At 35.3% G+C, this 13,649-nt stretch overlaps 1 protein-coding gene across 1 annotated transcript in view; it reads right to left on the bottom strand.

The window, feature by feature from the left end:
* Positions 1 to 9,422: 9,422 nt before the first annotated feature.
* ZGRF1 (zinc finger GRF-type containing 1) overlaps positions 9,423 to 13,649 on the bottom strand; it is an 88,269-nt gene continuing 84,042 nt past the window's right edge. The window contains exons 28-31 of the mRNA XM_032856764.1: positions 11,053 to 11,229; positions 10,783 to 10,917; positions 9,833 to 10,094; positions 9,423 to 9,662 (exon numbers count right to left, since the gene is read on the bottom strand). Coding sequence (XP_032712655.1) covers positions 9,505 to 9,662; positions 9,833 to 10,094; positions 10,783 to 10,917; positions 11,053 to 11,229 — 732 coding nt within the window. The 3' untranslated portion in view covers positions 9,423 to 9,504. The remainder of the gene's footprint in view (positions 9,663 to 9,832; positions 10,095 to 10,782; positions 10,918 to 11,052; positions 11,230 to 13,649) is intronic.

Here is a 13,649-nt window from a genome sequence, read left to right as displayed (position 1 = left end):
GCCCCTCACATGAGTTCTGCCAGCCCTAAAGCTGGGCTTCCCCCAAGCCCTGGCCAAGGAGCTGAATCACAGCCCACCTGTGGTGGAATGTCTTCTGGCTCCATCTTACCAGAAGCAGTGGCAACAACTCCTAGAATCTGTATGGTCCAACAGCCATAGAGCAGAGAAGTGGGCGGGCAGAACTGACTGCTCCCAGAACAAAGCCAGTACTGGGAGTGGAGTGTCCTCACACTACACATAAGGAGAGGGATTAATTCATAGCCAATATTGAGGGTAACTCCTGGCACCTCTCAAAGAGAGAACCTGCTCAGGAAATTCAGAGTAACCTGAAGTAGCCCCTCCCCTTCCCACCCAGACAAAGGAGCTTCAACAAAGCTTCATCCCTGTGAACTGTGTGTTTCGACCCCATCTCACTAGCAGGGTTGGTGACAACTCCTGGAAACTCCTGGTAACTGTGTGGCCCAGCAACACTCAAACCAAGAGGTATGTAGCAGAGCCAACAGTTTGACAAGGAAAGCCAGTGGCCCTGTTCAGTCAGGGAACTTGGGATGTAGGTTGGCTTAAGACAACAAACAGCTTTAAAGCTGCTTCTCCCACTGCATCTGGGCATCTAATTCATAGCCCCATCCATTGCTAAGTACAGCCTTCAGCCCATCTGACCAAAGAACCTAACATATAGGAAACTACACAGTCCATTCAACAGCACTACTTACTCTGGCACTGGAACAGAAAGCACAACCCAGGCTTCCCCCCATCTGCAGAGAAAAACCAATGGTCTCACCTGACCAGGGAATTCAGTGTACAGACTGGCCCGATTTGGGTCGCTAAACAATGAGCAGTAGCGGGCCTGGATCCTGTCCTGTTGCCCTGCTAGAGCGAGGAAGCTAACTCACAGCGCTGTAACACTGAGTCTCAACCATGTAGTAAGCCTAACCTGAAAATCCAGGCAACTGCAGAGACCATCCTACAGTCTCACTTAGGTAGGGAGCCAAGCCAGCCATTCTATTCAATTGTTCTCAGCCAGTGGCACAAGCCCCACCAAATCCTCAGTGCTCAAACACTTACTTCACCCAAAAATAGACAAGAGTATGCCCCACTTGCTCAAGGACAATATTAAGAAATCCAAACAGAGCTGACTGGTGAAGAATTATTTCTGCCAAAGCAAATCTGTGAAGACTAAAAGAGGAACCTGATTACTCAAATGTACAGGTGCCAATATAAGGAATCAAGGATCATGAAAAAAAAAATCTTGAAAAATCAGGTAAATATGACACTACTAAAGAAAATTAATCAAGTTCCAATAATTAACCCTAAAGAAATGGAAGTGTATAAATTGTCAAAGAATTCAAATAATCTTAAGAAAGTTCAGTGAACTACAAGAAAACACAGACAGACAACTAAACAGAATTAGGAAAACAATGCATTTAAAAAAACCAAGAAGTTTGACAAGGAAATAGCAATAACCATCCAATAAATAAAGACTACCTCCAATTTTTTAAACTTTTAAGTGAGGATTGTTAAGTGAATTATGCATGACTATTACTATATTGCAGAGTCTAACTATAACTATATATTCACCATTATTGGTGAGATTTACATTACCTGTTATTATGGTGTTAATTAGCATTCTTTTATTTTTGCTCAAAGAACTCCCTTTAGGATTTCTTATAACACAGGTCTGGTGCTAATAAAGCCTCTGAGCTTTTGTTTGTTCAGGAAACTATTCCTTCCTTTCCTTTTTTTTTTTTTCTTAAGATTTATTTATCTATTTGAGAGAGAGAGAGCAGAGAAGCAGAAGGGGTAGAGAAAGAGGGAGAGAGAGAATCCAAAGCAGACTCCATGCTGAGGATGGAACCCAATATGGGGCTCGATCCCATGACCTGAGATCACGACATGAACCAAGATCAAGAGTTGGATGCTTAAGTGATTGAGCCTCCTAGGCATCCCTTTACCCTTTTGTTTCTGAAAGACTTTGTTGGGTATAAAATTCTTGATTGTCAGGTCTTTTCTTTACATATTTTGAACATGTCATCTCATTTTCTCATGGCCTGTAAAGTTCCTGTTCAGAAATTTGTCAACAGTCTTATACCAGAAGTTCCCTGGTATGTAACTTCTCTCTTTTCTCTTGTTGCATTTAAAATTGTTTTTGACTTTTGACAACTTAATTACAATGTGTCTCAGTGTAGCTCATTTGGTTTCAACCTATCTGGGATCCTTTGTGTCTCATGGAACTGAATGTCCATTTCTCTCCTCAGGGTCTCTAATTGCTTTAAATGTAGTTTCTGTCCTTTTCTCTTTCTCTTCTCCTTCTGGAATTCCCATAATGCGAATATTGTTTCTTTTTATTGTGTCTCATAATTTCCATAGGCGTTCTTCACTCTTTTTCATTCTTTTTAGTTTTTGCTCCTCTGACTGGATAATTTTCAATATGCCTTTCAATGTCCTCTATGTCGCAAATTCTTTCTTCGGCTTGGCTAAGTCTACTTTTGAAACTCTCTACTAAATTCTTCAATTCTACTTTTTTTAACTCTAGACTTCTGCTTTGTTTTTGTTTTAGAGGGTGCCTATTTATTTGTTGAACTTCTTGTTTTATTCATGCATTGTTTTCCTAATTTAAATGCACACTAAATGAATCATTCACCATGATCAAGTGGGATTTATTCTTATAATGCAAAGAGGATTCAACATATACAAACCAATGTGATACACTACAATAACAGAATGAAAGAAAAGAATCATATGATAATCTCAATAGATGCAGAAAAAGCATATGGCAAAATTCAATATCCATTCACAATAAACTCTTAACAAATTAGGCATAGAGGAACATATTTCAACATAATAAAGGCTATATATGACAAACCCACAGCTAATGTCATACTCTATGATGAAAGTGGAAAGCTTTTCCTCTAAGATCAGGAAAAAGACAAGTGTGTCTCCTATTATCACTCCTATTCAACATGGTACTGAAGTCCAGCTAGCACAGTCAGGCAAGAAAGATATTGGAGTTGGAAAGAAAGAAGCAAAACTGTCTGTGTTGCATGTAACAACATGATATACATGAAATTGTATATTAATCATGTATATCATGAAATATACATGATATACAGAAATTCTAAAGACTCAAAAAAAAAAAACCCTTCAATCTAATCAATAAATTCAGTAAAGCTGCAGAATACAAAATTAACATACAAAAATCAGTAGTGTTTCTATATACACTAATACTAAATTTTCTGAAAAAAGAAACAAAGAAATTTATTTCACTTATTATAGCATCAAAAACAATGAAATACTTAGGAACAAATTTAACTACGGAGGTGAAAGATCTCTACTCTGAAAAGTACAAGACACTGATGAAGAAATCAAAGAACAAATAAATGGAAAGGTGTTCATAGGTTGGAAAAATTCATACTGTCAAAATGTCAAAACTTAATTAAAGCCATCCATAGATCCAATGCAATCCCTATCAAGATTCCAATGGTATTTTTTTTAATCAAAGTAGAAAAAACACTCCTACAACTTATATGGAACCACAAAAGACCCCAAATAGCCAAAGAATTCCTGAGAAAGAACCAAGCAAGAGGCATCACACTTCCTAATTTCAAGCTATACTATAAAGTTGTAGTCATCAAGACAGTATGGTACTGCCATAAAAACAGACAATTAGACCAATGGAACAGAATCAAGAGCCCAGAAATAAACCCTAGCATATACAGAAAATAACTGACAAGGGAGCAAAGAATACCGATAAGGGAGAGACAATCTCTTCAATAAATGGTGCTGGAATAACTGGATGTTCACATATAAAAGAAGAAAACTGGAAACATATCCTACAATACTCACAAAAATTAATTCAGAATGGATTAAAGACTTAAACATAAGATCTGAAATCATAAAATCCTAGAAGAAAACATAGGAATAAAGTTCCTTGACATGGACTTAGGTAATGATATTTTGGATATGACATCTAAAACACAGCAACAAAATAAAAAATGAGTGGGACTACACCAAACTAAAAAGCTTCTGCACAGCAAAAGGAACCAACAGCTAAGTGAAAAGAGTACTTACAGAATGGGAAAAAAATATTTGCAAGTCATATATCTGATAAAGAGGTAACATGCAAAATGTATAAGGAACTAATATAACTCCGCAGCCACCAATCAAATAACCCAGTTTTTAAAAAATGGGCGGAAGACCCGAATAGACATTTCTTCAAAGAAGACATATGAAGAGGTACATGAAAAGATGTTCAACATCACTAGTCATTAGGGAAATATAAATTAAAACAACAGTAAGATGTCACCTTATACCTCTTAGAATGGCCATCATTAAAAAGACAACAAATGCCAGTGCAAATGTGGAGAAAAGAGAACCCTTGAGCATTATTGTTGGTAGGATTGTAAATTGGTACAGCCACTATGGAAAACAGTATGGAGTTCGCTCAAAAACTTAAAAAAATAGAACTACCATATGATACAGCAATTATACTTCTGGAAATATATCCAAAGGGAATGGAAATTCTAAGTCAAAAATGTATCTATACCCCCATGTTCATAGCAGTGTTATTTACAATAGCTTAGACATGGAAACAACCTAAGCATCCATTGATAGATGAATGGATAAGGAAATTATGATATAGGGGCACCTAGCTGGCTCAGTGGAGCATGCAACCCTTGATCTTAGGGTCAGAAGTTCAAGCCCCACACTGGATGTGGAGTTTATTTTAAAAAGCAGAAGTTGTGATCTATCTATTGATCAATCGATCAATCATTTTTATATTATTCAGCCATAAAAAATGAGAAACCCTATCATTCATGACAACTTGGATGGACCTTGAAGGCATAATGCTAAGTAAAATAAGTCAGAGAAAGACAAATATTTTATAAGCTCACTTAAATGTTGCATATTTTTTTAAAGATTTATTTTTTAATTTATCTGAGAAACAGAGTGAGGGCTTGAGCAGGGGGAGGGCCAGAGGGAGAGGGAGAGGGAGAAGCAGACTCCCTGCTGAGCAGGGAGCCCATCATAGGGCTCCTTTCCAGGACCCTGGGATCATGACCTGAGCTGAAGGCAGATCCTTAACCAGCTGAGCCACCCAGGCACCCCTATTCATGGCATATTAAATATCAAAAAACCAATCTCCTAGAAAAAGAGATTTCACTTGTGATTACTAGAAGTGGAGGGTAGAGGGAGGAGGAAGTGAAGGAAGGTGATTAAAAGGTACAGAGTTCCAGTGATATCATAAATAAGTATAATGTACAACACGATGACTTTAGCTAACACTGCTATAAGATATATAGGAAAGTTGCTAAGATAATAAATCTTAACAGTTCTCATCACAAGGAAAATGTTTTTCTTTTTATTCCTTTTTTATTGTATCTGTATGAGAAGATGGACATTAATTGAACCTGTGGTAATTCATTTCACAATATACGTAAATCAAAGCAACAAGCTATGTCTTAAACTTACGCAGTGATGTATGTCAATTATTTCTCAATAAAACTGAGGGGAAAAAGAGTAGTATAGATAAGTGAACTGTAGGGCACCTGTGTGGCTCAGGCAGTTAAGCATCTGCCTTCAGCTCAGGTCATGATCCTGGGGTCCTGGGATCAAGTCCTGCATCTGGCTCCCTGCTCAGTGGGGAATCTGCTCTTCCCTCTGCCACTTTCTTCCCTGGCTGGTGAGCTCTCTCCCCCTTTCCTCTCTCTCTTCCTCTCATAAAAATAAATAAAATCTTTAAAAAAAAAATAAGTGAACTGTAGAACTGTAATTATTTTTAGAATGGAATATCAAAAGGAATGAGAATATTAAAAACTATCAGTATTCAAACATGGGAAGGCATCTCATGAGAATATTTAATAAATCAGGTGTAAAAGCATAATGTGATTCCATTTATATAAAGTTGAAAAGTCTGCACATGATAACACACATTACAATTTTCTATGTTTTCAGAAGTTCGGATATCCTGAGGATGACCCTGTAGTAGCAGTAAGGGGACACAAAGGGGCTTCCTTGACGTTGATTATGTTCTATGACCCGAGTGCTGGTTACAAAGATGTATTCACTTTGTGAAAATTCACTTAACTGTATACTTGTAATTTATGCACTTTTCTATACATGTGTATTAAAAAATACTTCAAAATTTTAAAAAAATTGAAATCCATTATATAATCTATCCATTATCGTCTATATGCCAATAGTTACCATGTAAATAAATGCACAGGAAAGAGACTAGAAGGGCATGAGCCAAAAGTATTCTCTCACTCTTTCATTTGTTCATTCATCCAACAGATACTTATTGAGCACCTGCTATACCAGGTACGGTGCTGGGTATTGGCCGTGGTCTGGTACTGGGCACTGCTAACTCCAGGAGTGAATTTCTAGTGTTTGTCTTCTTCTTTTTGTACTTCTAAAAAGTTTTACTGTGAATATATATTTACTTATAAAATAACAGGGCATCATATATATTTATTTTTAAAAGATTCTGATAGAAGGACAAGAACCGCATGTTCCTCTCGATACAGAAAAAGCGTTTGACAAAGTACAGCAGCCTTTCTTGATTAAAACTCTTCACAGTGTAGGGAGAGAGGGTACATACCTCAATATCATAAAAGCCATCTATGAAAAACCCACAGCAAATATCATTCTCTATGGGGAAAAACTGAGAGATTTTCCCCTGAGGTCAGGAACACGACAGGGATGTCACCACTTCTATTCAACATACTTCTAGAAGTCCTAGCCTCAGCAATCAGACAACAAAAAGAAATAAAAAGCATCCAAATTAGCAAAGAAGTCAAACTCTCACTCTTTGCAGATGATATGATACTCCATGTGGAAAACTCAAAAGCCCCTACCCCAAAACTGCTAGAACTCATACAGGAATTCAGTAAGTGGCAGGATATAAAATCAATGCACAGAAATCGTTGCATTTTTATACACCAACAAGACAGAAGAAAGAGAAATTAAAGAGTCAATCCCATTTACAATTGCACCAAAAATCGTAAAATACTTAAAAATAAATCTAACCAAAGAGGTAAAGAATCTGTACTCAGAAAACTATAGAGTACTCACGAAAGAAACTGAGGAACACACAAAGAAATGGAAAAATATTCCATGCTCTTGGATTGGAAGAACAAATAATGTGAAAATGTCTATGCAACCTAGAGCAATCTCCACATCCAATGCAATTCCTATCAAAATATCATCAGCTTTTTTCCACAGAACTGGAACAAATAATCCTAAAATTTGTATGGAACCAGAAAAAACCCTGAATAGCCAAAAGAATGTTCAAAAAGAAAACCAAAACTTGTGTCATCACAATTCTAGACTTCAAGCTCCATTACAAAGCTTTAATCATCAAGACAGTATGGTATGGCACAAAAACAGACACATAGATCAAAGGAACAGAATAGACAGCCCAGAAATAGACCCTCACTCTATGGTCAATTAATCTTCAACAAAGCAGGAAAGAATATTCCATGGAAAAAAGACAGTCTCTTCAACAAATGGTATTGGGAAAATTGGACAGCCATATGCAGAAGAATGAAACTGGATCATTTTCTTCTACCATACACAAAAAATAGACTCAAAATGGGTGAAAGACCTCAATGTGAGACAGGAATCCATCAAAATCCTAGGGGAGAACACAGGCAGCAGCTTTTGCACAGCAAAGGAAAGAGTCAACAAAACCAAAAGACAACTGACAGAATGAGAGAAGATATTTGCAAATAACATATTAGATAAAGGGCTAGTATCCAAAATCTATAAAGAACTTATCAAACTCAACACCCAAAGAACAAATAATACAGTCAAGAAATGGGCAGAAAACATGAATGGACATTTCTCCAAAGAAGACATTCAAATGGCTAACAGACACTTGAAAAAGTACTCAACATCACTAAGCATCAGAGAAATACAAACAAAACCACAAAGAGATACCACCTTATACCAGTCCAGAATGGCTAAAATTAACAAGTCAGGAAACAACAGATGTTGGTGAGGATGTGAAGAAAGAGGAACCCTCCTACACTCTTGGTGGGAATGCAAGCTGGTGCAGCCTCTCTGGAAAACAGTACAGAGGTTCCTCAAAAAGTTGAAAATATGACTCAGCAATTGCACTACTGGGTATTTATCCCAAAGATACAAATGTAGTGACCAAAGGGACACATGTCCCCCAATGTTTAGAGCAGCAATGTCTACAATAGCCAAACTATGGAAAGAGCCCAGATGTCCATCAACAGATAAATGGATAAAGAAGATGTGGTATATATACACAATGGAATATTATATAGCCTTCAAAAAATTAAAAAAAAATCTTGGGATGCCTGGGTGCCTCAGATGGTTAGGCATCTGCCTTGGGCTCAGGTTATAATCCCAGGGTCCTGGGATCGAGTTCTTCATTGGGCTTCCTACTCAGAGAGAGTCTGCTTCTCCCTCTCCCTCTGCCTCTTACCCTATTGTGCTCTCTCTCTCAAATGAATAAATAAAATCTTTAAAATAAAATAAAATAAAATCTTGCCATTTGCAATGATGTGGATGGAACTAGAGGGTATTATACTAAGCAAAATAAGTCAATCAGAGAAAGACAATTATCATATGATCTCACTGATATGTAGAATTTAAGAAACAAGGCAGAGGATCATAGGGGAAGAGAGAAAAAAATGAAACAAGATGAAACCAGAGAAGGAGATAAAATATAAGAGACTCTTAATCATAGGAAATAAACAGGGTTGCTGGAGGGGAATGGGTATTATATAAGACTGATGAATCACAGACCTGTACACCTGAAAAAAATAATACATTGTATATTTTTAAAAATAGTAAAAAATTAAGAAAAATAATTTTTTTTAAATATTCTGGGGGCACCTGGATGGCTCAGTAGGTTAAGCCTCTGCCTTCGGCCCAGGTGATGATCTCAGGGTCCTAGAATTGAGCCCCATGTCGGGCTCTCTGATCAGCGGGGAGCCTGCTTCCCCCTTTCTGCCTGCTGCTCTGCCTACTTGTGATCTCTCTCCCTCTGTCAAATAAATAAATAAAATCTTCAAAAAAAAAAAAATTCTGATAGAGCTATGGTTCAGAAAGGAGTGTTTTGATATAATTGTGTAGCCAAGTTCTAATAGAGGAGTTTTGGGGGTATTTATTTTTTTAATTGCTTCTTGGCCTTTTGGCTAAGATCAAGTGTTGAGATATTTACTTATTTTTGAAGTAATACTGGTATTCCCCAGGAAGCCTTTTCCATGTCCTCTATAAAATTTATTCCTTTAGCAGACAGAAGCCATAATTTTAGAAAGAAATGTCTTTTTATTAGTAAGATTTTATATTACCTTCAACATCTGCCTATCTAAATATATGTATTTTTTTTGAAGAGCAATTTTTTTACATGTGGTTATTTAATGTTATTTAAATACTTTAAAGGTTTTTTGATAACAAAGTTTTAGGATAATTAAAAAATATAAAAACCATATAGTATAAAATGAATTTGGAATTCATATAAATATAAATTATCTATACCATGTCTTTTTGTGAATGAGATTTATCTTTAGATTTATCTTTTTCATTCTTTTTCTTCTGTTTTTCTTCTGCTTGTTTTTCAAAATAATCTTTAAGAAGATGGTTCAGTTGTGATTCATACTGGCTTGCATGTTGTAATCCATCTTCCCTTCCTTAAAAAGATACAAAACATGAGACAACAGTATTTCATAGTGGTCCCCTATTCTTTTAGTTATCTCCCACAGTGGCAAATCCAGAGCTTTCCTATCTGAACCACTCTAAGCGCTAACTCAAAAGTCAGTTTCAATTCAAAATGCTTGAATTAAACATATTTTTATTTTACCTTCACAGTGTTGGATCACACGTCCCCAGAGTCGATTTTTCCGTAAACAGGCTAAATTTCCCACGATCAATAAATGCCTCCTTCCTCTGGTCAATGCAACATTCATTCTTTTTTCTGAATCAATGAATCCTACTTGTCTTGTCCTTACACAGGACAGAATAATGATCTCCTTTTCAGCTCCCTGAAAAGCATCTACTGTGGATACCTGCACAGCTTTAATATCAGGATGGTCAAAGTCCATGGCACTGAGTAAATGACAAAGCTATGGAGGAAAGAAGAAAGAGATCATTCAGGGCAGGGACTATGAAGAACTTAAGACCTGAACCTATTGACAGCAGCCCTTTTTATTTAACTGGTAGTGGATAATTTTCATTTTCTTTTTTACGACTCACAAATATTTAGTAGTTTCTAAAATGATACATAAATAACGAGAGGACAATATAAGTTAGGCAACAAAATCAAAAGTGTTGATTTATCTATTGCTGAGGAATTCATCTGGATATGTTAATTCAGAGTTGATAAATAATGAAACAGATGAAAAATATTTTTTTAAAAAAGCAAAAACTAGTTAGAAGTAATTGGCTTATGCGTACATTAATATCTGGTATCTATCTTTGATTAATAAAATAAAATGATAATGAAAGAACATTTTGGAAAACAAAGATTGAATCCCATCTGTCCCAAAACACAAAGCATACACTGTATTTTCTTCCCTCTAATTTGTTTATTTGCATTTTTGCCCCAACAGCTGTAAACTGAATTTAATTAAGCCTTGTTAGATTTACATTTAATTATACGGAAAAAAAGCCAGACCAGATAAAAATCAGAATTTTTTTAATATGTTAACTACAGTCCCAAAATTGTTTTTAACCAAAACAAACCACTACAAATGTAATATCAAATATTATAACATAAAATTATAATATTTAAGTATCATATGTAATACAAACCTTGTACATCTGGGATTTGTATAATGTTATCACCCCAATCATAGAGCCTGCTATTCCACTTGCAATCAGTGATTGAATCAGTTTGAGTGTAAAAGCAGCTTCTGCCACATTATGAAAGCTGTTATCTCTTTCAATCTGGAATAAGAAACAGATCCTAAATTATATTTCCCAGAAAGCCTATGGAAAGACCAAGAAAACCATATAAACAACAATAAAATTAAACCAGGAAACTAAACCATGTTGACTCTCATTAACATTAACGTCATTTACCTGTTCCAGTCCTTTAACGTTATAGAAACACAGGGTTGGGAGCCATTCCAATAAAGGGCTCCTCTCTGTTTCTGAAATGCCATTCATGAGGTTTCCTTCATAAAACAGATCATTAGAGATAGCACTGATCACAGGGTGACAACGGTATTGGGTTCTCAACAGAACTGGCTTATGCCCCTAAGAAATTTAAATGCAGAAAAATAGAAAATTGAAGCATTTTTTTCCTTAAGGAAAAAAACAATATTTTAAAATTTAAAAGTATCACCACATTGTGCTCTTAGCAAGTGAATTACAACCATGATGAAACAGACTACAAATACAGTTTTCTTAATTACTAATGATATTTTCACAGCAAACTATTATTATACCACAAAATTATAAAACATGTCAAATCTTCAAATTATTACCTAATAAGTTTGGCCCCTAACATTATGCTTTTATAATCTATGCAGAGTAGGGCAGACACTAAATTAAAAGAGAATCTTCAAAAAAAATTAGAAAGTGTTGTTGATAACTCATTTATGAATTTTCCTCCTTGGGTACAAGCCATCTTTCATTTTGAATCTTCAAATAAGTTTTCAATTTTGTTAATGTATCATAAAATACACATTCCATGTACTTTAGGGGTCTCTGGAGCATACTCTTTCTTTGCAAAATGTTCTGTAGCACTGTTTGAACATTTTAAATAATACAAGGTACTCTAGTAATAAAAACACATAGTAAAAGGAAGGATTAATGGTCACATAGACAAGGTATTTTTTTTTAAGATTTTATTTATTCATGAGAGACAGAGAGTGAGAGAGAAAGAGAGAGGGAGGCGGAGGCAGAGGGAGAAGCGGACTTGGGAACCTGATTGTGGGGCTTGATCTCAGGACTCTGGGATCATGACCTGAGTGGAAGGCAAATCCTTATCTGACTGAGCCATGCAGGCACCCAACTAGGTATGTTTTATGGGAGAAAAATAGTAAGTAAAAATCCAATCCTCAGTACTATTTAGGGCCTAAATTTGTGAATGAGTCTGAATCAGTGGGCATGTGGGTGTAGCATGCTACTCTTAATCTTGGGGTTGTGATTTCAAGCCTGAGGGTGGTCATGAAGGCTACTTTAAAAAAAAAAATGCTCAAAGGACCATGCTTTAGAACTAGAAACAATGTTAGAGAAATGACTAAATTATGGTATATCCACATTACCTATTTGGTGATTAAACTTATTTACGACAACAGTCATGATTACAAAGCTAGTTAGTAACACAGGGAAATGATTTATTATAATGCAAAGTTTAAAATAGTATGGTCTCAACTATATAAGAAAATATTTTTTTCCAGCTTTATTGTGATATAATTGACACATAACATTGTGTAAGTTGAAGGTGTACCAGGAGTTGACTTGATACACCTATATTACAAACTGATTACCACCATAGTGTTAGCTAACAGCTCCATCACAGCACATAGATACCATTTCTTTTTTTATGGTGAGAATATTTAACATATATTCTCTTGGCAACTTTCAAGTATGTAATATAGTATTATTAACTATAATCAACATGCTGTTAATTAGATCCCTAGAACTTATTCAAACCCTATAACTAGAAATTTGTACACTTTGACCAACATGACCCATTTCCTACCTCTCTACCTTCCAGTTCCTGGTAACCATCATTCTACTCTGTTTGTACAAGGTCAGCTTTTTTAGATTCTACATATAAATGATATATACTACTGGTCTCTCTCAGATTTATTTCACTTAGCATAATGTTCTCAAGGTACATCCATGTTGTTACAAATGGCAGGATTTCCTTTTTTATGGCTGCATGATATTCCAACGTGTTTGCACATATCAAATATATGTATTTTTATAGTTTATATATATACATTTATCTGATATAAGCATATACCCCAAAGATAAAGGCTGGAAGGAACACTACTAAAATATTATAAAGGATTTTCTCTTGGGGGCAATGAGGTTATTATAGTTTTGGTTTGTTTTTTTTTAACCTTTTAGTTTTCTGTAGTTTCTACACTTTCTATCATGATTAGGTGATATTTTTTTTCTTTTAATTAATTCTGAAGTAGTTCAAATACACAGAAAAGCAAAGAAATATAATACTCATGTATGTACTATACAGATGTGACATTAGTATTTAGTCCTTGTTGCTTCAGATCTCTCTTTTGTTAAGACATAAAATGTGACATATATAGCTAAAGCTCATTTCCTCTACCACCTTCTCCAGAAATAGCTTCAAACTAACATTATGCATACATTAATATCTGGTATCTATCTTTTTTCTGAATCAATATCTTATAGCATTCCCATGGAAGTTCTATATGTTTACTACATAGGCATATACCTATGATTAATACATATTATTTGTTATGCTTTTGAAATTCACATAAATTGTGTTTTACACTATGTAACACTTTGCACCTTGCTTCTCTCAATATCCAGTATGTTTATGAGCACTATCTATATGGATCAAGTTAATTCACCTTAACTGTTTTATATATTCCATTTTGTAAATTCTATTCCATTTTATTCTGTAAATAAATCACTTTTAAGTCCTTTATTTACCCTTTTAAAATCCCCTCTCAAAATCT

This window comes from Lontra canadensis, unplaced genomic scaffold (genome assembly GCF_010015895.1).
Source record: "Lontra canadensis isolate GAN:19392208 unplaced genomic scaffold, GSC_riverotter_1.0 scaffold1, whole genome shotgun sequence".
Classification (NCBI taxonomy): domain Eukaryota; kingdom Metazoa; phylum Chordata; class Mammalia; order Carnivora; family Mustelidae; genus Lontra; species Lontra canadensis.
Note: the sequence above shows the minus strand (reverse complement) of the source record. Positions and strands in the feature narration are given on the sequence as shown.